The sequence below is a fragment of the Podarcis erhardii genome (genome assembly GCF_964252035.2).
Source record: "Podarcis erhardii genome assembly, chromosome: 9".
Lineage (NCBI taxonomy): Eukaryota > Metazoa > Chordata > Lepidosauria > Squamata > Lacertidae > Podarcis > Podarcis erhardii.
Window position 1 is genome coordinate 20,314,346 of NC_138512.1, and position 24,071 is coordinate 20,338,416.

At 41.7% G+C, this 24,071-nt stretch overlaps 1 protein-coding gene across 6 annotated transcripts in view; it reads left to right on the top strand.

Moving 5' to 3' along the window:
* CORIN (corin, serine peptidase) overlaps positions 1-24,071 on the top strand; it is a 117,716-nt gene that overhangs the window by 91,078 nt on the left and 2,567 nt on the right. For all 6 annotated transcript variants that reach the window (XM_081875657.1, XM_081875654.1, XM_081875658.1 and 3 more), the window contains exons 15-21: positions 1,246-1,356; positions 4,872-5,001; positions 16,379-16,501; positions 17,039-17,088; positions 18,630-18,804; positions 20,731-21,002; positions 23,715-23,848. In XM_081875657.1, the coding sequence (XP_081731783.1) occupies positions 1,246-1,356; positions 4,872-5,001; positions 16,379-16,501; positions 17,039-17,088; positions 18,630-18,804; positions 20,731-21,002; positions 23,715-23,848 (995 nt within the window). The remainder of the gene's footprint in view (positions 1-1,245; positions 1,357-4,871; positions 5,002-16,378; positions 16,502-17,038; positions 17,089-18,629; positions 18,805-20,730; positions 21,003-23,714; positions 23,849-24,071) is intronic.

A 24,071-nucleotide genomic window follows, 5' to 3' on the forward strand; every position in this document is an offset into this window, starting at 1 on the left:
GCATGCACAGATGACATTTTGATTTGCCAGTTGAGTTTTAAAAAGACTGCAGTGGCCAAAATATTAGGAAAAAGACAGAGGAAGTGGGATCTCCAGGTTCAAAGACAGTAGCCAATTACGTTTCTAATTCTATTTACTGAGTAGCAAACAGCAGACAAGAGCTATGCTTTCAAACCCTACTTGTGGTATTCATGGAAGCTTTGGGTTGGCCACTCCTGGGAACAAGATGCTCAACTAGATCAATCATCCGAGCTCTTCCTAGGTGCTTATAATGAATCCATGTACTTTATTCCATCTGTGTATCAACTGCAGAACTTGTGTTTCTGGTCACAAAACTGGCATTTTAGATGTACAAAATTACTTTTGTTTTCGAGGAGGAGAGATCCAATTCATATTAAGGTCATTTCCACAAGTGATAGAACAGGTATAGCTCTGATCCCTTAAATGCATTTATTTAAGCATTAATGAAACTAATCTGAATCTATCTTTATGTCAATCTTGGTTTTAAAAAAATATTATTCTAGAGAAGACTAGGAGGGTGGAGAGGTCTTTTTCCATGCTTTTGATATTTGTTCCTTTTGCAGTCATCCATGATGATGATGATGATTATCCAAAGACTCTCCTCCAATTGTTGTTTTGTTTTGGTTTTGGGTTCTGCTTTTCTTTTATAGTTTTATATGTCACTTAAAGCATTCTGAGCTCATGGATTTGTAATGCCTTTATTGTGGGTTATTTGATAAAAGACATGTCAAGATTTAATGAAGGACTGTCTGCTTTGTTTACCCTGCTCAATTGGTTCTGGAAGAATTCACATTAGTGGGAGGCAATCTTGCACTATTTTTCCTTACTTGGAATTTTGTGTTAGTTTGACTTGTTTGTGAAAAATTTAATTCCACAAAGTTGGAACCATAGCCATAAAGATGTAAACAAGATAATACAGAACTGTTTGTTCCTTTCCATGGCAAATCTTAGAGGGGAATCAGATGAATAGTTCCCCCACCCCACAGCCCATGGAGTGTGGGCACCATGGAACTGTTCTACTTGAAGGGGTACTTTATCAACAGTATGGCAGTTCATAGTGGCAAGGAAACTCATTAGACACCCCCCCCCCCAAAGCAACTCTGGGCATTGTTAAAACAACATTTGTTATTGCTCTCCTTTTCATAGATAATGTCATTCTCAGTTCTGCATTGAAGCTATTTCTACTTCTGGACTTACTGTATGTCTTTGCATTTTTCATGGCAGCATTTTGCAAAAGGGATGAACTTACATGTGCCAACCATGACTGTGTGCCTCGAAAATCATGGTGTGATGGGCAGATAGACTGTGCTGACAAATCAGATGAATGGAACTGTGGTAAGTTTTAGCATATGCACAAAAAGTCAGAATATGAGGTTTTCCATCTTAATTTCAGGGAAACCTTTTAACAGTGCTTGAAGTAATTGGCTGGTTGTGGGAATTAGCATGGAAAGGTACATTATCCCTTTTAAGGTGAATCATTGCTCCTTTCCACTTTTATAGATGGAAACCAAAAACCCAGAAATAGAGACAAAAACAGAAAACTCAGAAACAAAAAACTATTTACAGCATGGCCCAAATTCAAAATCTGCTGGGATGAGAGATTTTGGACATGGCAGATCTTGAGCTGGCTGAGCTGGGGCTATGTGTGCATAAATTTCTCATCCCAGCTGAGCTGAAGATATGTCAGCATAATTCTCCCATTCTGGCTCAGACAACAGAACTTAAGCCACCGTAAGTTACGCTGACATAAATCCTCAACCAGGAGTGTTCCAGGGATGTGAATTGGGCAAGGAGAGACTTCCACCTATTTCAAATGTTTTTCAGCATTATCACATGACCTAGTGGCCCAGCAGAACTTACAATGGCAAAAAAATGGTGGTATAAGTTGAATTCCTCCTGAGCAAAGTTTGGAACAGGGGTAACTTATGCTAGCACAATTTACAATGGCATTCTATAGTTAGCATTGCTCTGTAGATGAGTCCACCATGTCTGTGTGTAGAACGGGTAAACAGATGAACACAGATATGTTCCCTTCTCAGTACATAAGTCCAGAAAACAGGGCTCTCAAGAGTAACAAAACCAATTAAGACTCAAAATACACATTTCACAAAGATCATACCAGTATTTAATGAGTGGTGTTTTAAGGAACAATCTAAACTATAGAAAGATGGTGCAACATATGCCGACATAAGTTATGTGTTTAAGTACTGGTCTTTAACAATGGATGGGGGTTGGGAGAAGCTTGAAAGAATGGTTTTCATCTGATGTATGTAAAGCAAAACTATTTTAAAACCCATATCTCTTGCGTATCCCTGGAGACAAGCAGCAAACTATTCTGAAACAGTGATTTCTGGCAGTGGAAACTGCTTGGTCTTCAAATCAAGCTCATTACATATTTCATAGCTATGGGAATATGGTCCACTGTGGAGTGTTTAATTGTGCCATCACTAAAAGTAATTTTTCTTCTTCAGTCATTGCATATATGATTAATCAGGAATGGAACTAATGACTAATCTTGCTGGTAGAAAGATCTCCAGAGTAAAATAGGCCCAGCAGATTGGGGGTGGGGGTGGTCCAGGTACCAGTGTGTTCAATTTGTTTCCACATTCAGGAAAAGCGTGTTCTCCTTCATGGAGAGCATGTGTTGCGGTGGGGGCCGCCAGGACACTCCAAAGTTGGGGGGCGGGCTAATTGATCGTTGGCCACTGATGCGATTGGGGCTTCCCTTGTTGTTGGGAAGAAGTTAATGTTGCCATTTATTGATTGACAGCCAGAAATAGTAAAACTCCTTGCACGAGGCTAGGGCTTCCTCTTTTCGCCTGCGCATTGGATTGCCCGTCCTTCCCTCCCTAGAATAGAGTTGTTCGCTTTGACCTTGCTATGCCTGTCATGGGGTCGTCTGCTTTGGAGCGGGGGCCTGGTAGGAATTTTGTCCATCTGGCTGATTGGCTGGGGCCATTTGGTTTTTGCCTATTGTGTAGCAAATCGTCACAACTTGTAAGGTTCGCGGTTAGGCATTGGTTTATGGTTTGGTTGATTGAGGGGCATGGATTGGCTGTGCCTGCCCCTCTAATGCTGCTGCTGCAAGGGATTCCGTTAAAGGAATTGGGAGCTAACTATTGCTTGTCCACTCTGTCAAGGGGGCTCGGGCCATAGCAATGAGCTCCTGGTTGCATTTGGGGTGAGGGCAGGTTCCCTGCTCCGTGTAACCCCCAAGTGTATTCCCCCATTCTGACTTTCGCATCGTGCGGAATGTCAGTCTGTCCCCCATGGTGGGGGCAGATAGTCGCAACCAATGCCTACGCAACCACTCACAAATTAGTATTTTAATAAAGTTGTGGCCAAAATTATGCCAAAAATCTTAAACAAAAATTTTTGTGTGATGTGTGAGTTATTGGGGTGGACCTGGGGACCTTGACACGCAACAATGCTGGCAACAATTTTTAGATGGCACTCTATGCCTCTAAAACTGTCTCACTCAAATAAAACTTTATCTCTATTATGTTCATGGTGTGAAGAGGACAAAGACTTCCTACTACCATTAGTGAATCTGTCCCATAATGGCAAAATCATGGGGAAAGTTTTTTATAGAAATAAACTGGATTACTAAACAAAACTTTTTGTTAATACCTACCCTGGCTCTTCTTAGCAGTTGAGATGGCCTGAATGGAACCAGCAAGGAGTTAGTTAATATTTTGCTTATGGCTGAAAAAGAAGATTTATTTCTTGTTACCTAAAACATCTGAGAGAGGCAATCGCAAAATCTTGGTATGACAAAGTCTGATGCCTGGTGACTTCTGAATAACTGACACAGAAAATCTGTCTAAAGGGCAGGCAGAGAAATTCACATGATCCTGACATTATACAGTTGTATGGAACTCAGCTGGGAAAGGTGAATAATTTTTTTGTTTCACTGGTGCAGATGCACCATGGTGTTCATTCTCTCTGCACTCTGCCCAGCAGTCATTCTCATGTACTATAGGCCAAGCTATGCCAAGGTGAAGGTGTTCGTGCTGGGATCGTTTGGTCATTTGTATGAGCTCCGTGTGTCACCTGCAAACAATCATAGAATCATAGAATCATAGAGTTGGAAGAGACCACAAGGGCCATTGAGTCCAACCCCCTGCCAAGCAGGAAACACCATCAGAGCACTCCTGACATATGGTTGTCAAGCCTCTGCTTAAAGACCTCCAAAGAAGGAGACTCCACCACACTCCTTGGCAGCAAATTCCACTGTCGAACAGCTCTTACTGTCAGGAAGTTCTTCCTAATGTTTAGGTGGAATCTTCTTTCTTGTAGTTTGGAACCATTGCTCCGTGTCCGCTTCTCTGGAGCAGCAGAAAACAACCTTTCTCCCCCCTTTCTCTTTTCTTAATCTTTGCGATTAAGCTAACATTGTCTGATTGTTGTTAGCCGCCCTGAGCCCGGCTTCGGCTGGGGAGGGCGGGATATAAATAAAATTTATTATTATTATTACCGTATTATTGCTTGTTTCCTGGTAGCAGGGCTCTTTTCTAAGCTAAACATTCATTCCTTGTTCACACAATTTAAAACTGATTCATGTTACACAGGGGGAACTTAAGGGACAGTACTATAGAAATGTTAAGCAAGTTTATACTTAGAAACTTAACTGGAGGCATTAAAAGCTTCATCAAGGAAGAACATACCTAAGTACAATACACTACTTGACACAGAAAGAACATGAATGCATACACCATAAAATAGGCCCATCTTAATAAGAAAGCATAACACGTGTGACAAGAAATCTTTTTATTTACATCCGCATGTAAGCCAGTCCACAGACCTCTACAGGCTCAATGAAGTTACATTTCCCTTTTTTTTCTTCACAGTGACCCTGTCTCAAAACAGCAGCTCCTTGATGTTCCTGACTGTTCACAAGTCAGCATCCAATTACCATGTATGCGCTGATGAATGGGAAGAAAATTTAAGCCATTTGGCATGCAAACAAATGGGTTTAGGGTAAGGTCAGTAGTTTGTAGCATTGATAAACTTTTCCAGGTGTGACTATGAGTCTGGGTGAAGCTGATTGAGTCTGTGACAATTTCTTAATTAGCAAAAATGCTATTTTCTTCCTTTGCTTCTGCTGACTGTTTACTTAAAACAATCTCGACTCTCTGATGTGACCTGGTTTGCGCATCACACCATGCCAAATGGGGCTGCAAGAGTGGAGCTTATAGCTGTTTTGTTCTTCACTGGACCTTTTTGCTACCATACCATGCTGAGCTAAGCCAGGGTATGGCTTGACATGGCATCCAAACCTGGGCTTGTGGCTAGGCTTTCTTCAGACTAACCATGAGCTGTAACCAATAATAAATGGGTAGATTAGTAAACTAAAGCTATAGTTGATTAATTGGGAGAAGTCAAATGTAATCAATGAGGCTACAAGTGAAATATGCACTTGTTTATTTTGTGAGGCAGGTTTGGTATGTTACTGTAATAGTGAATGAAAAAGAAAAGGTTAAGCTTTTCTTTTTAACAGTGAGTAGTAGCTTTTTGTTATTAACACGTACGTAATTTCACACTTCCTTCAAAATTGCATAAAACCATGCATGTTGGGGTTTTGATAATAAGCCAGCTTATCTAAATGTAAGCAGTTGATTCTGTGAAAGGTAAATGATTAACCAGCTAATCAATGTTTTCATAACTTGAGAGGCCTTCTGTGGAGAATCCATAAGCTAGGGTTTTAAGGGGAATTTTGTTGAAAGTGGGAATCTCAGTGCCATCCAAGTTTGTTTGGGGATTATTAGGATTGGTTTGGTTGTGCATGATAAAGTGATCAAGTTAAAGTGATTTAACAAATACAGTTTTTTCCTAATGACAGGGTTATTGACCACTTGTCCTACTTCTGGCCTTCCAAAGGCATCTGGTTCACCAATGTGGGAAAGTAAATGCTGGAACAGATAGGGTTTTGGTCTGATCTAGTGGAGCTCTTATTATTATTTTATCCATATGTTTGAAAATATTGCATGCCCATTGTAAACCTGACCTCTGAAGCAGCTGGGAGGACATAAAAGACCCTTTCCGTTTGTTTTGTAAAACTTGAGTGGTTCTCTTCCCTATAAACTGAATTCCTAAAATCTTATGCTGTTGATCCTGATTTAACCACAGTTCTTACAGCATAAAACACATTGGTATAATATTTTGTTGCAGAAAACTCTTTTATGCTAGATGAGGCTCTTGTGTGTGTGTGTGTGTGTGTGTGGCTTAGGTGTACCACTGTTTAATCTAGGCAAGAGGGTTTGGGGTACTTTGTTCTGTGCAGACAGGATATGAAACACTTCTGCTTAGATAACCATACATGCTGAATTCAAGTGACCAAATATTACATGCTCCTGGTGTAGCATTTTTTAAATATTTTGGTGCTAAAAATTCAAATTGTCCCTCTGTCGTTTAATACGTTATTATACAATGTTTACATCTGAAGATGCTTTGGGAACAAAGTGTACCACAAACATGCAGTTTGTTTATTTAACAGAATTTCTATACTGCTGTGCCGTGCTGTTGTGTGTAGTTATTATTTTAGTCCCTTTTAAGCTTTGTTTGTTATTGTTTTATTATTTTAATTGATTATTGGTTACCTAAAAACACAGAATATATGAAATAACTGTATTTAAAAATCAATCAATCCATCCATTCCAGCTGTCAGAGTCCCCACTGACACCTCACCAGTCCTCACAGACTTAGACTCAGCTGGTAGTATTCTCTCAGTCCCTGTCTGTTTTCTACTCCCATTCTGCATTTCTAGCCTCCTGGAGGAAAGGCTGCCTTTTCCAGGTCACTGTGAAGAGGCAGAAAGGTTGGAAAATGTAGTTCCTAGATCTTATAGTCTCATTTACAGTCCCATGTGAATTGTTTTGAATGTGTAAAAAGGTAAAGGAACCCCTGACCATTAGGTCCAGTTGTGGCCGACTCTGGGGTTGCGGGGCTCATCTTGCTTCATTGGCCAAGGGAGCCGGCGTACAGCTTCCAGGTCATGTGGCCAGCATGACTAAGCCACTTCTGGCGAACCAGAGCTGCGCATGGAAACGCCATTTACCTTCCTGCCGGAGCGGTACCTATTTATCTACTTGCACTTTGACGTGCATTCGAATTGCTAGGTTGGCAGAGCTAGGACTGAGCAATGGGAGCTCACCCCGTCGCGGGGATTCGAACCGTCGACCTTCTGATCGGCAAGTACTAGGCTCTGTGGTTTAACCCACAGCGCCACCCGCGTCCCTGTTTGAATGTGTAGATTGGTACTAAATAATAAGTAATAAAGAAGCCAATTAATAATAGCCAGGAAAGGCAGCTTACGTTAGTGCCCTTTTATAGCACCTTTATCATTACAGTAATACACCTCTAGTCCCATGAGTCACAGGGATGTGGGTGGCACTGTGGTCTAAAACGCTGAGCCTCTTGGGCTTGCTGATCAGCTGTTCGAATCTGTGCGACGGGGTGAATTCCTGTTGCTCTGTCCCAGCTTCTGCTAGCCTAGCAGTTTAAAGCATACCACTGCAAGTAGATAAATAGGTACCACTGTGGTGTAAGGGTAAACGGTGTTTCCGTGCGCTCTGGCACTTGTCATGGTGTTCCTTTACAGCAGAAGCGGTTTAGTCATGCTGGCCACATGACCCGGAAAACTGTCTGTGGACAAAAGCCGGCTCCCTCATCCGGAAGCAAAATGAGCGCCACACCCCATACAGTGGTACCTCGGGTTACATACGCTTCAGGTTACACACTCCACTAAGCCACAAATAGTGCTTCAGGTTAAGAACTTTGCTTCAGGATAAGAACAGAAATCATGCTATGGCGGTGTGGCGGCAGCGGGAAGCCCCATTAGCTAAAGTGGTGCTTCAGGTTAAGAACAGTTTCAGGTTAAGAACGGACCTCCGGAATGAATTAAGTATTTAACCCGAGGTACCACTGTAGTTAGGGGACGCGGGTGGCGCTGTGGGTAAAACCTCAGCGCCTAGGACTTGCCGATCGTATCGTCGGCGGTTCGAATCCCCGCGGCGGGGTGAGCTCCCATCATTCAGTCCCAGCTCCTGCCCACCTAGCAGTTCGAAAGCACTCTTAAGTGCAAGTAGATAAATAGGTACCGCTTTATAGCAGGAAGGTAAACGGCGTTTCCGTGTGCTGCGCTGGTGCAGGCTCACCAGAGCAGCTTTGTCACGCTGGCCACGTGACCCGGAAGTGTCTCCGGACAGTGCTGGCCCCCGGCCTCTTAAGCGAGATGGGTGCGCAACCCTAGAGTCGGTCACGACTGGCCCGTACGGGCAGGGGTACCTTTACCTTTACCTTTTACCACTGTAGTTGCCTTTGACTGGGCTTAATCTCCAGGGGTCCTTTACCTTTCTCATTTTTAAAAAAAGTGATTTTGTGATGCCTATTCTGAATTATCCTTTGCTTGGAAGTATTAAGGAACAATCTTTAAAAATGCATATTTTAAAGACATGTGAACATGGGAGTTCTTTTTCCTTGAGGAAAATCAGGTTAGGTGACTGAGAGGTGAATCCGCAAAACTTTTTTTCTTAAGGTTGGTGAAAGAAATGTATGAAAAATGTTGGAGTGGGGGGGGGGGCAGTACTTCCAGGTGCCTCTCATTTGCTATGGGTGTGGTCTGTGAAATTGTATGATGAATGGTGGAATTTGTTGCTGTATGTGAGTTGACCTGGCTTATGGATTTACTTATTTTGCATGTTTTCTTAGCTGCTGCTAAGACATTCATCAAAAGAGAGAATAGAAGAATGTTTTAGTGCTATGCCATCTTCTCAGAAATATCAAGGAAGAAGAAAAATGTGTTTTGGATTTTGACGATCTCTAACAGTGCAGGCTCTAAATGCTGCATTTGTAGAGTTTTAACTGAGCAAAGCTCTCATAGGTATTGAAGGTGTGTGGATCAAAGCATGCTCTGCATGGGCTATACTGTCTGTATTATATTGCTGACTTCCTGCACCTTGTGTAATGAATAAATAGTACAGCAATCTGTAATTTAGTCTGCTATGGTAAAACAACAACTGATTTACCAAATGCATGTGAAGCATGATATTCATGTACATGTGGATGTTCTCAAAAATCACCCAAAGGTGTCTTAAATGTCAGCCACTAAGAGTTTTATCAACTGTGCTTCGTACCAGAGGTTCTGGGGCACTTAAAATCAGTTATTTTAGACATGTTAGCTAAATGCGTTCCAATTCTTTTGCAAATTTAGCTGCACTAAATTAGCTCCTATTCAAATATAGTCATTTGCAACCATGCTACTCCCAGCAGCAATGGTCAACACACTTTCCCATCTAAATTCCAGTGTAGATAGAATGCAGAACCTCATTTGCATTGTAGAACAACAGGGTCTGTGCTAGAGGCCTTGCATCATAAATTATATTGCAATGCAGAAGTGCATCTGCTTCCATTCTGCATGCAGTTTCTACTCCAGGAAAAGGAAAACACCATGTGGAAATTACTCCTGCATGAATAGCTTCCCTACTGGGTTTCAGTGGGATTCATTTCATTCTCTGAATGTTACCAATTGCTTAGCAGTGTGTTAAGTTTTCCAAATCTATTATTCCAAAACCAGTACATTATAATGTGTACTACTACAACTAGTCTGAATTACGTCAGCCTACAGTTGCTTTTAATAATTTATCTGTTTATTCTTAAGCTCAAACTGCACAATATATGGAATTATTTCCTTTTTTTTTTTATCCAAAGCACACCAGCCTTTGCTGAGCACAAGGGCACTTGAAGAGAAATCTGTTTCCCCTCAGCTCAGAATTGCCCTCCAGGTGGTAAATATGCCAGATAAATGCATGATAAAAAAGCTCTTTTTTCATTCACGAGGAGAAAGATTCAGGGTCTTCTGCTCACACACAGCCTTCCCCAGGTTGCTTTGGTTTTTAAAAAACTGTGGAGGAAAGAATCACAAAACTTGCTTACTGTGCACTTTGATCCAAAGCCTTACACTTCATATTTCTATGCATCTCATGTACTATATGAAAAAGAAATTGTGGTGTGGCAGATACAAGTGGCAGCATCTAAGAAGCAGCTTTCCCCATATGTGTCCACTGCACTTTGATCTGCAGAACTGGCACCATTACAGATGCCACATAATACTTGTTCTGCAGTTGTGGGACAAGATGCATCTGAGTTGCTGCCTTCTGTAAAATGTTATGTTGCTTCTAGTGTATCTCTTTTTACACTACATAACATTTCTCTTTGACACACCCCTTTCTCAAAACCAATTTGTCGTATTATCCTAGACTATATATACCAGCATTCCCATAGTTCATGCCTAACTGGTCAAACTTACTCATGACAATCACAGTAATCCCAATGGGACCGTTCTCCTCTGCAGCAGTTTATTGTGTGATGAACATGGACCCTAAGAAACATAGATTCCCAGAGTCCCTGGCACCTGGCTGAGATGTTGCCGTTTCTGGTGCAAGGGGGAAATGGAGTTCTTCAAGAAAGGCCTCCTGCAGGGCTTTACATTGTCTTGTCACTGCCAGGCCTGTTTTTGGTGGAAGGGAAAGAAACAGCTGGGGAGGGGGCTTCTGTTGATGTTTGTGAACTCATTACTAGAAGGCCAGAACTTCATTGGAGGTTAGGTTCAGCTTGTAATGACTTTGGATGGAGTACAAACTTTGTAAATTCCCCTAATTCTAAACTTCAGAAATGAAGAGTAGAAGAAAACAAACTATACCACGCTAACTGCAGGCAATAAACAGTTCACCATGTGCAATATGCTAGATCACTCTTGCAGAACTAATTATTTAATATGTCAGAGAAATGTATGATAAATAAGCCATGAAGTCAATAACATCCAAAGGGAGGACCTGAATCTTGTTCATTTCACCAGTTCTGCTCAGATTATTTCCATTTGGCAGCTCTGACATACAAGCCTTGCCAAAATATCACTTTTGTTCATTAATCTGCAGTGTGCTTGGTAAAAGCTTAGTACCTGTTTTAAATCATTCTAAAATAAATCTAGCTGAAACTGAGAAATAGATTTTGATCAGCTGCAGAGTGTAGTGGTGCCCCTTAAGGAACTTAGAGGATTTTAAGAAGTATTTTTCTTGATTCTCCAGTTCCTTTCCTGAAGCATTTTCTGCAGAAGTATATTATTATATCAGCTAAGGAGGAGCACTGTTTGGAAAAAAATTGCTTGTTACAGATGTATATCAAGTCTCACGTCATTAATGTTGACCTAAAAATTGAAATTTATAGGGCAAAAAAGAGTGTAGTCAGTCACTTAAGATCCTTTTTTGTTTGTTTATGCAATCAAGCATCTAAAACAACCTATTCTGCAGTCAGTATTGACTGTAGTTATAAAGACAGTGTCAAAACAGATTACATTTAGTTCCCTTGACTTCTCATCACTTGATTATTCAATATTTGGGGTTGGTTCACACATGTCCATTCATTACTTGACGACTACAATTTCAGGTAATTGCATGGGCCATCTCAGATCTAATAGTACAGCAAGAACTTCAAATGTCCTCAAATGCAGTGCTTTTCAATGGAGTTGAGAAACATTCAACAACCAGTTACCAAATGTAGAAAAATCAAGTGATGTACATGCATGTGTGAATGAGGGCTTGATTATTCATACCTGAATGTGTGAACAGAATCCATGGAAAGGCACTGAATTTGAGGGGTTGTGATTGTTTTGCCACAACATATGATCTGTGATATGAGGGACACAGGTGGCGCCGTGGGTTAAAGCACAGAGCCTAGGGCTTGCCGATCAGAAAGTCGGTTCGAATCCCTGCAACGGGGTAAGCTCCCGTTGTTCGGTCCCTGCTCCTGCCAACCTAGCAGTTCAAAAGCACGTCAAAGTGCAAGTAGATAAATAGGTAGCGCTCCAGCGGGAAGGTAAACGGCGTTTCTGTGCACTCCTCTGGTTCTCCAGAAGCTGCTTAGTCATGCTGGCCACATGACCCGGAAGCTGTACACTGGCTCCCTCGGCCAATAAAGCGAGATTAGCGCCGCAACCCCAGAGTCGGCCACAACTGGACCTAATGGTCAGGGGTCCCTTTACCTTTTATGATCTGTGATTGCTCAGTTCATACATGCAAGCCAGCCAATGGCATATCCTTCAACATTTGTCCAATGAAAATAGGGACGTCCCATTCCCAAATGATAATTTTACTATTTATACCCCATACATCTTACTTGGTTGCTTCAGCCACTCTGGGCAGCTTCTAACATATAAAAAAACCAGAATAAAACATTAAACATTAAAAAAAAAATTCCCTATACAGGATTGCCTTCAGATGGCTTGGGGGTCGGATATTTCCATACCCTCCAACATTTCTCCAGTGAAAATAGGGACATCCTAAGGAAAAGTGGAGCATTCTAGGATCAAATCAGAAACCAGGACAGCTTCTCTAAATCAGGGATGCCTCTGGAAAATAGGGACACTTGGAGGGTCTACAATGGATGGTTTTCAAGACATCAATAGGTATGTGTGAACCAGCCCTTTACAGGGTAATTCTAATCCATTTTCAGTTGCCTGTTCAGCAGGTACAGAGGATGGTTTCAGATATTGTACTCAACTAGTTTGAAAGAAAGCACTTAGTGATTCGGCATCTCCTCATGGGATGAATATGCATCTCCAGCTCTTTGGATTGTGTATGGAATAGTTGACAGAGGAAGTGTGAATTACTCATGCTTCCTTTCTCATTGCTTTAGTGGAATGTTGCAAATCCACCCAGACAACTAGCCTTTCCATCATAACCCTGAATCTTTTCTCATCATGGGAAGTGATGTTGGTGATAAGTGTGAAAACAGAAATCGCTGTTCATTGAAGTTGCAGTTTGTGCTGCTGCCTGAGTTTCCTATGCCAGTGGTTCACTCTTCACAGAAGCAGACTCCCTGGACCTGTTAAATGCATAAATTAAATGCTTCTCTGAGCTCTGTGGGAAGGAAGGGAAGGATATATAGATTTAATAGATACAAACAAGTACATGGCTAGTTGTAACATTTTAAAAAATATATTATCAGGTTCTAGATACGTTGTGAGTAGATTTTTTTCAGTTCATTAATCATCTCTCTTTTAACCATTGAATTATTTGATTGGTTATGGTTAAATAATCACCCAAAACTCAGTATGGAAGATCACTTACAATTAAATAAACAAAAAGCAGTATTTAATAATATTTGCTTTTCCATAGCCTATTTCACTTACATATCAGGGCTAAGATTTCCTTGTAAAAATATACAAGTGTTCCTCTAAGTCTTAAATGCACCAATAAAAATTGGCCCTTACTAATTGATTCAGTAATTAAGTTTAATTAAAATTGCAGTGTTACAGTGTGAATAATATCAACAGCAACAACAATATTAATAATTAATACTATTTTTTTAAAAAACCTGGCTATTTTTCAAGTAAGCTTCATTCAGACTGAATGTGCTAAATTTAGATGGGCCTTTATCAACCCGTATTAAAGTTTCAAAGGATTAATATGTCTCATGTATCTTATGGGTGAGCATACAAACAAAGCTGCCCTAAAATATATTTGATTATTTTTGACATGTGTATGCTGTCCCATAACATAAAGTTCTCTAGGGAGCTTACAATAAATGAGCAAAAAAAATAAATAAATAATAAAACATACAGTGGTACCTCGGGTTACAAACACCTCAAGTTACAAACACTTTGGGTTACAGACTCCGTTAACCCGGAAGTAGTACCTCAGGTTAAGAACTTTACCTCAGGATGAAAACAGAAATTGCACACTGGCGGCAGCGGGAGGCCCCATTAGCTAAAATGGTACCTCAGGTTAAGAACGGTTCAGGTTAAGAACGGACCTCCGGAATGAATTAAGTTCGTAACCAGAGGTACCACTGTAAAACCATAAAAAACCTGAAGAAATACAGCAGACACTACAGTCACCCACAATATAATACCACATATTTTAAAACTGAGAGGCCCAGGGTGCAGAGCTTATTTAAAAGGTCTCAGTAGGGTTCTGTTACTGAAAGAGTTTTCTCCCTGATGATTACCCACCTCATTTCATTCAGTGTGGCCATGTGGAACAGGGCCTCCAAGGAGGATTTTAAGGTTTGAGTAGGTACATATTGGAGGAAACAGTCTTTCAGGTAAGGGCGGCTGGCGGTGGGATGCTGGTGAAGCAGTGGCTGTGGTGCATAATGGCGGTCAGTGGTGGGGTGGTACATTATGTCAATGCAAACCCACATTTGCCACCAAAACCGCTGTCAGCAGGTAGCCAACCAGAGCTCCTAAATGAGTGCATATATTGGACACAAAGTTTTCAAACACACATTTGTTGTATTCCTATTTTCTGTATTTTGTACAGCTAAAACTGCAGTGTGAGAAGTGGCACTAATAGGTCTTTCTTAATCCTAGCCAAGAACCTGGCATAATTGAACGTTGGCTAGCCATAGGTCCTATTTGCCCCCCTTTCACTGGGAGCAGCTTCCTTAATCGCTATCATGGCCATAAACATTTTGCATTCCAAATATCCCACCATGACAATCTGGTCCAAGCTGATGAGTGCAGCCTCAGGGCCACCTGAGTAACTAGAGAGCAAAGGGGACAGAGTGATGTGGTGGATGGTGCAGGCCCGTGACAGAAGGCTGGTTCCACTCCCTGAAATCATACATACCGGTAATGATGGGACCCTGTTCAAACCAGATGATGAGCACTTAATTTGCAATCGGCAATCGCTTGTTGGATTGGTTGCAGTTGGAGTAAGTTTGGTGGTGAGTTGCCTGAGCTAGCCAACTTGAGTGGCAGAACAGGCTTTTGGCTGAAGCAAGAGAGGCAGCCGGGAGGTGGGCCCACCTACCCTGCTCAACGGGGAAATCTCCCTGAGGGATCTTAGAGGGAGACACTTCTTTCCAGACACCCAGTTCAGAGGCGGAAGGGCCACAGTGCCTATACTAGCTATCAAATGGGTTTTATGGATTCGGTTCACATCATAGGCAGACCCCTAAATTTGGTTAACACCAATTCATCTGCCAGCTGGTGAGCTGGTGGATCGTTGGATCCATGTCCAATGTCTTAACCAAACCTTTGCATCTGTAATCAATAAAGTTGTGGCCAACTTAAATCTGACACATGCCTCCTGGTATTGATTTATTGCCCGTGCTCCCCACCACGGCTCCATTGCACCTAGGCCCACAACTTCTTTTATCAACAAAATGATTCCGTATTTTGGAGTGGTGTGGAAATTATTTAGCATGACTTTATTATGCTCTATTGAAAATTCAACTTTGACATCTGTCTGACAAAAGATATTAAGAGAAATCATTTAAGGATTTTTTATTTTTTTTAAAGGATGGATCTCATTGCCCTTTCCAGGTGTGAATTAACTGATTTGGGGGAGCACAAAGGGAGAATGAATAATTTAGTGAAATGTTAGTACCTGATGAATCAATAGCATCCTTTAGGGCTTAAGTGTTTGCATGAATAGCCTTGTAATAGAGAGCTTTGAATACAGAAGGAAAATTTAGTTACCCAAAACCCAAAGGGATGCAGAAACTGGACTTGCTGACTTGCCAGATCTGATTATTTGCTTCTGAGCCTTTTTAAAAAGAGATTCTGGATTTCAATACAATCTGAGATATTCTTCTATCTGAATGGTTCCCTTGATCAGCTTAAGGGGGGGGAAGCATTGCTCTCTATGAATACGCCTGATAATATCTTATTAGAAAAGCAGTGGGAATTAGATTGACAGACACATAATGGGTAAGGGAAGAATGGCCAGGAAGAAGAATTCCACGGAGACCACAAACACTGAATGCAGTCATTAACATTATAACAAAACAGTAATGCATTAGACAGATGTAAAGAAAAATGAGCTATGCTTTGAGCCACTAGAGAGAACTCTTGCAATTTCCATTTCCAAGTCTCATTTCTTCTTCTGGAAGTCAGACATATTCTCTGTAATAATATAATAAAATGTTATCTGGTCCAACTTTGGAAAAATCTCTCCCTGAAGCATATGCAGAAGTAGGATATAATTCAATTGCCTGTTTGAGAGCTGTCTTAGAAATTACTTATCCCATTTGAAGGCCACAGAAATGCCCTTACTTGTGCCAACCCTGTGTACAGGGAGGATAATGTTTAAAAGCACTTTACATATAGCCTCTGCCTGCCTATGCTGAAAGCATCTGGTGGTAATGGCTCTGGTGTCCAAATACCCTATATACTAAGCAGTGAGCACATGGTAATGATGAGCTTTCAGCTTTAGCAACAATAAGGGTTTTCCATGGAGTGCACATGGAATACATTTCCTCCACAACTGAGGCATCCTCTTTCTTTCCATTAAAAAGTTTCAGATTCTAATATCAACAAATGTACTAAGCTATCTTCAATGTGTGTTTATTTCAGGGGGCCACCTGTGACAGAAATCGTCCCAGAGTATGAGCAGCAACCATATGAGAAATGGCTAAGTCTACACTCTGACTGGGAGACAAAAAATATATCCACATTGCAGGCCCTTTTGGTGAAAGGGTGAGAAACAGCTGTGCTTCTATTGTAGATAGAGTGAAAATGAAATTATGCTTTAAAAACGGATTTTTTTTTTCAAACCAGAAACTTTGGGAATTTAGATGTTGACACTTGGTATTTTGAATGCCTGTATAAAATTTCAAATTTCACACTGAAGGATTCAAATTCATAGTTTATTCGTTCATGTCAGAAATGTGACATTTCACATTCCTTTTAACACTTAAACACTTTGTATACAGAGCCACCTGAAAGTTCTCTAAGCAGATTCCAAAATCTCATGGACAGTGATAAAACTAATGTAGGGATGTTTGCCAGATCAAACTCACATAGTCTGCAGGTGTAAATTAAATACAAAAATATTGCTTCTAAAAATCAAGAGCTCTCCAATTTTGAAGTGCTTTGTTTAATGAGATAGGAAGACCATTGGTGCCTGTAAGAGAAATTCAGTGGATAAATGATCCATGTGCTTATATATTAAACAGGTGGAGTGTATGTGTAAAGACCCTGTTCTTCACAAAAGCTTTGTATCTCTCTCTGTAGGTTGCCATGCAGAAGCAGGAGTATGGTTTCCCTTCTCTGCACCAAAGAAGGTAAGCTACATAACTTATCTAACTACGAAGAAGGAAATTGGGTAGGTAACTTGGAAATCACCAACGTGTCCCACTGATTTCTAAGAATACACATGGCTGCTTAAGAGTCTAGGAATTTCCTTGAAAGATCTACCCAGACCACCACCTGGCTTTCCGCAGTGGGAAACAGGTTCTTCCCAAGAAGCCCACAATCAGGGTTTAAAGGGAGCAGGGTATATCCAATGGACCCATTGAAATCAGTAGGCTTAAGTTGGTCAAGTCTACTGATTTCAGTGGGTCTGCTCAGACTATGACTTGGTTGGATGCAATCCATGAGGAAGCTCTGCTGTGACTCCCTAGAAACTTGCATTCAGTGACTTAGTGCCCATATGTCCCATATGACCATCATTAATAATAGCCATTGACTAGTGGGACCTACAACAAAAATGCTGCAATGTAGAGTGCTCCTCTTCTTCAGCCATACCTGCTTCTTAGATGCTTCATTCTGTTCCCACTCCCTGTTGGTTAATATCCTTGATTAATTTGCTGTTGATATTTACGGACACCTCTCACTTCCATCCCTTGGGTCATCTAAAATCAGCATTTCATTGTGAACCAAAAAATGACCTACCCTGACAATGTGATGACTCCCTCTGTTTCTAAATATCTTCTTCCACTATTCTTTTCCATTCTGCCTCCTTCTAAGTTTTCAGTCCCCCCCCCCAGGCAGAATTCTGTGTCACTGAGCACACTTGGTTCTCATTATTGTGTGTTGAGGGTTCCTTCCTTAATGTTTTTTGTGTTTCTGAAAACTGAGGTTATCCCAAGTCTACTGAGACCTTGTTGTGCATGAGTGGTGTAATTTTGGCTTCATAAATAGTTTGACAAAAGACACATAATATTTGTCAATTGACATACTTTGGGAGTTTGCAGACCTTGGGGCTTAATTGAGATAGTCCCCCCCCCAAAAGGGAGCAAAGTATATGGTGTTTACAGAGATAAATGATCTAGCGTTAAGGGTGAGCACTGAAGTGACCAATTCTGAAGATGATACCACACTACCAAATTATTTCACTGTGTATTTCAGGTGGTACACATGGGTGTGCCAGGATTTGTGTTAGGGGGGCAGAACCTAAGTATTTCTATTGATTTAAATGATTGGGGGGGAAGCTGCCCCCCACCCCCCTTGGCTACATCCATGGTCCAGAATCCAAATACCTGGGAAGTACAAGAAACAAGGTTCAGAAACAGTCTGATGTCCAAGCATGATGTGTGTGTATTCCAGTGAGCACCTAGGTGGCAGGGAAACGCAAATCAGGGAACTGATGAAAATATGTTGTTTCGGCACACTGTGCTGGCAGCTGAACTGAGTGCTCCCTGTATAGAACACAGCTGCAAGCCGTCTGCATGCAGATTTGGTCTACTCATGAGGAGTAGCTTATTCATAAGTCTTCATTTTACTGCCGAGGAGTCCTTGTTCCTCAGATGGGCTCTTCAGCATATTGTGGCCAACTGAATATTCTGGTCCTTAGCAGCAAAATGCTTCATATGTTTCTTAACAGATTGTGGCCGTCGCCCTGCAGCTCGCATGAGCAAGAGGATCCTTGGTGGCAGGACCAGTCGCCCAGGACGATGGCCATGGCAGTGCTCCCTGCAGAGTGAGCCAAGTGGGCATATATGTGGCTGTGTCCTCATTGCAAAGAAATGGGTATTGACAGTGGCACACTGCTTTGAAGGGTGAGTGGTGCTGAGAATGCTTTGTTAGAGGCACATAAATCATTCCCAAACTGGTGTTGCATAATGTTCAGCAAGCCCATGGATTAAATCCTGTGGGCTGGAAGAGGTAATACAAATGTTAGGTAAAAGGTAAACGGATCCTTGACCATTAGGTCCAGTTGTGACCGACTCTGGGGTTGCGGCGCTCATCTCAACTTTACTGGCCGAGGAAGCCGGCGTACAGCTTCCGGGTCATGTGGCCAGCATGACTAAGCCGCTTCTGGCGAACCAGAGCAGCACATGGAAACGCCGTTTATCTTCCTGCCGGAGCGGTACCTATTTATCTACATGCACTTTGACGTGCTTTTGAACGGCTAGGTTGGCAGGAGCAGGGACCAAGCAACGGGAGCTCAGCCCGTCGCGGGGATTCGAACCACCGACATTCTGATCGGCAAGCCCTAGGCTCTGTGGTTTAACCCACAGCGCCACCCACGTCCCATTACAAATGTTACACTGATCTTATTGAAAACTGCTTTTCTCTGGTGACTAATCCCAGCTTGCATTTAGAAGCATTTCCTCCACTTTCCAGGGCCGGTATGTGAGTGTGGTGAGTGGAACTAACGTCAAAAAGTGGGTGGAGCAGCAAATATGTCTTCTAGCTTGTATAGAAGCCCAAACTGTAGGAAGAGGGAGATTTACTATCCCCCTCTTAATTCCTGAATTATAAATCCAGTACAGTTATGATTGCCCCTCACACTCAGAAACATCACATGCTGACTATCATTTATAAACATCACTTTGAAATGCAGCACTCATAATATGATGTCTGAGATTTTTTAAATGCATGGTTAGTTTGCCATTATTAGATAACACTTTCACAATATGACTTTTTATTGGCCCAAGGATATGCATTTAAAATTGAAAAGTCTTTCCTGGTTTGGGCTCAGGGGATTAAAAAATGGAACAAATTTCTGAGGAGAGAAATATCTTTATGATTTGACTTTCCAGCCTCTGCATGCCATGTTATTAATAGCCTTTGTGTCATAATCAAACACTTTAAAGGCATTTGAAACACTAGTTCTGTTTGCGGATGGACAAGCAGTCCATTAATATGTTTGTCTCAGTATTGCCTGCATCTCAAACGCTGTAGATACCAATGATTTATTCAACTCGTGTGGCATCTGCTGTGTAAGTTCTTTTTTTAAAAAAGAGAGGAGAGAGAAGTTACAGAATCTATAATAGAGCAATTTCTGTATCTGTTCATAGTTCTTTCCTTTTCCACTTCTGCTCTTTCTCTTCTCTCCCATTTCTAAGTTTAGCCATGCTGTTGCACACACTTATTTCCCTTCATTATACCAATTAGGCTCCGCTTGCTTGCCTGACATTTCTCACTATCTCCCTTTTATCCATATTTGGTACATTCTAATCTCACATTATAACTGAGTTGCTGGTTTGATGTGAATACTGTTTCATTCAGTCCTTCTGTAGCAATCTGCATAATAATCAGTATTTCTTCTTCATTGTTTTACAAAATAGTGCATTCTTTTGTTCTCTGGTCTGTTGTCTCAATACTATTTCCCCTATATATTATTGTGTAGTGTAATCTCCTCATAGTGCAGAGTTAAGGATCTGGAAACATTCTAGAAGGAAAGATGTCCTCAAGTGGAACATGGGCAAGGGTTATACAGTTATGCTGTACTATGATCAACACTATTGAAAGCCTGCCAAAATGTCTAGAAGAATCAACACTCCCATAGTAATTCTCACATCATAGATTGGTCCACATAGTGTACAAGGCAGTTTTAATGCCATAACTAGGCCTGGACCCTGATTGAAGTAGATCTAAGAAATCTGCCAATTCTAAGAATGTCAGCATTTGAAGTTACTTCTTTGGGAAGAGATAAATTCAGAACTAACGGCATATATTATTTCTTTCCTCTTCACAAGGAGAGAAAGCCCTGCTGTGTGGAAAGTGGTGTTTGGCATCAACAACTTGGATCATCCTTCAGTCTTCATGCAGACCCGCATGGTGAAGACTATTATTCTGCACCCCCGTTATAACCGTGCTGTTGTGGATTATGATATAAGCATTGTGGAACTCAATGAAGACATCAATGAGACAAGCTATGTACGGCCAATCTGTCTACCCAGCAGGGAGCGGCTAGTCGAGCCAGATACCTATTGCTACATCACCGGTTGGGGACACATGGGCAACAAAAGTAAGACTAATGTTTTCCATATTTAAACACAAATCTGTTTATCTTCCATTGACTTCTGTTAGTTATCTTAGTGGAAATTTTACTGTTTCAACACTAATGACAAATCTTTGCTGTGTATTATGGAATATTAGAACGCACAATATAAACCCAAAGTCCACCGCTTGTTCTTACTTTTCACTGAACTGAATAGGGACTGGAATACAAAGAAGGGAGAGAATTGTATGTGTACCTGCATTTTCATTACTGTTTAGCCACAATAAGAACCCTAGGCCCTTGCATAAGATGTGTGTGTATGAGGCTTCCTGGAGGTGGGAAGCATACTGCCGAGGAAAGTAGTGTTGTGATTCGAGGACCCGATCCTCGCTTGGGGTATAAAGACACGTGGACACAGGATATTAGGTTAATGGGCAAGAAAAAGGCCACAACTTTTTTGATTACAGTATGTGAGAAGGTATTGGCTTAGGCATTGGACCACAGGAAATTTGACTCCACCCACTCTGGGAGGTGTGAGTCTGATGAGGGGTTAACCACCAGTAGGAGGAGCCTGTTGATGCAAATACAACTATAAGCTCTCCCCTGATGTCACCGAGGGTCATGCCCACCCACAGGGCATCGGACAGGATTCACGACTGCCGGATTCCTTTAACGGAATACCCATAAGTGAAGGTGTAGGTGATGGCCACACCTTGCCCTTCCATACACCAACAACACATTCCAATGCCTAACCGCCAAATACCGGGAAAGTTGTGACGATTGCTACGAGGTAGGCGAAAAAAACCAAGAGGCCGGTGCCAATTTGCCAATTGGAAAAAACTCCTACCAGGCCCCCTGGGCAATCATGGGTCCATAGCAAGGTCAAGCGAGAAGCTACGCCCTAAAGGGAGTGGTGGGTGGGTGACTCAAGGAAAATCAGGAGCGCAATGGCAGGGAGAGCTGGCGCGGCCACATTTGAGCGGCTAAACCACTCCCCCCGTGGGGACACCCGATTGGGTGCTCAACTGTGAGGCGTGGTGCACCAGCGATGATGACAGGGCAGGGGGCAGGACGCCCCCTGCGTGACACGGGAATCATCTCCCACTCACAATCCCTTCCCTCCGGAAGGAGGAGAGGCTTTCTCAGAATGTCCAGGAACGTTGGGGGTGGTAGCAACATCTACAGTGCTAATCGGAATCTGTGACAGCTTGCAGTCATTAGCCAGGACTTGCAGTCACTTGGGTTGGCACTATATTTCAGAGGCACTAGTGAAAGCAGCCTGCGATCTGAAAAGTGATGCTAGGGCTTATCTTCCATATTGTGCATGATCTGAAACTTGCATCTTGTCATCTTACGTGACGTTATAGGGAATGTAGGGGGTGTACCTTCCATACTGTGTAGTGTTGTGTGAGCTGAGAGTCTATGACACCCAAAGGGATCCTGCTTTTGGGATGGCAAAGTTTTCTGAACTAGTTCTGTTCAGCTATGTGGAAGTGACGCGTGGTGGCAGCCCATACTGCCGCTATCATGTTTTAAAGCAGTGAGAGACCCACTGGAAAAGGAAAGAGCATAAACAAGTATATATAGAAGATAGTAGATTAAAATCTAAATAGAGATTTAAGTAATGAGAGCAAGACATAGTGCTGGGAAATTGTACCTGAAATCTATGGCAGGTGGTTGTGCAGCCTCTAACTTTCATAGGAAATTTTTCAAAGTTTTGTACTAGAATAATAATAATAATAATTTATTATTTCTACCCCACCCATCTGGCTGGGTTTCAACAGAACATTAAAAACAGAATAAAACTTCAAACATTAAAAACTTCCCTAAACAGGGCTGCCTTCAGATGTCTTCTATAAGTCGGACAATTGTTTATTTCTTGACATCTGGTGAGAGGGCATTCCACAGGGCGGGTGCCACTACCAAGAGGGCGCTCTGCCTGGTTCCCTGTAACCTCACTTCTCACAGTGAGGGAATTGTCAGAAGGCCCTCGGAGCTGGACCTCAGTGTCTGGGCTGAACGATGGGGGTGGAGACGCTTCTTCAGGTATACTGGGCCGAACTGTTTAGTGCTTTAAAGGTCACCACCAACACTTTGAATTGTGCTCGGGAACAAAATATGTTTTGTTTTCAAATTTTGAGCTTGTGGTCAGCCACAGACACATGTACAGATCATATTAGTTCCAAAGTAACATCAGTTCCCTGCAAAGCAGGTTCATAGACCCTGGCAAAACTATTAATCTGAGATCATAATTTCATAATTTTGCCAGAGGCTGTGCAGCCAAAGAGGAGATTGTTTTGAATATGCCCAGAGAATAAGAAATTGATTTTGTAGCAAGCTATCAAGAAAGAGCTTTAAGGGGCAGTTCTTGATCACCCTAGCATGACAGAATCATGATGATGATACTCAACAGACTTTTTGTTGAGTTAGGAAAGTGACAAGAGTATTGAAAGTGACAAGAGTATTGAAAAATGTGGAATGAATGAATGCAAGACATAGAAAACCCAACAAGCAATGAGCATCAGGATCATTGTCATGTAAATAGATAAGAAAGAATGCTAAATAAAGACTGGGCACAGTCTGATCTTTGTTTAAGCTTGGTGCAACCAAGCCAGGTTGTATGCTCAATAAACAGACTATTAATCTCTTCACTTTATACAACAATACATTGTGGATTTGATGGTATTTTTGCACAGCTCTATATGGTTTGACTAAAGTTGTTCCCCCCACCCCATTTAGTGCCTTTCAAACTTCAGGAAGGAGAAGTTCGTATTATTTCCTTAGAACAGTGCCAGTCGTACTTCGACATGAAAACCATTACGGCCAGGATGTTATGTGCAGGCTATGAATCTGGCACTGTGGACTCTTGCATGGTAAGACAGTTCTGGAGAGAGAAAAACACAAACCCAAGAACGTGCACACACAGAGAGAAATTTATGAAAACTATAGCTGCAGATTATGAGTACTCTACCCAAATTAGCCCAATAGAATAAAAAAGCAAGTAGATCACGTGATAGATGGAAATGGCTATTTTGTTGGCTTTGAGTCCTAAATAAATGTAAAAGTTACTGTACCTTTTTTACAAATCCTTCTCAG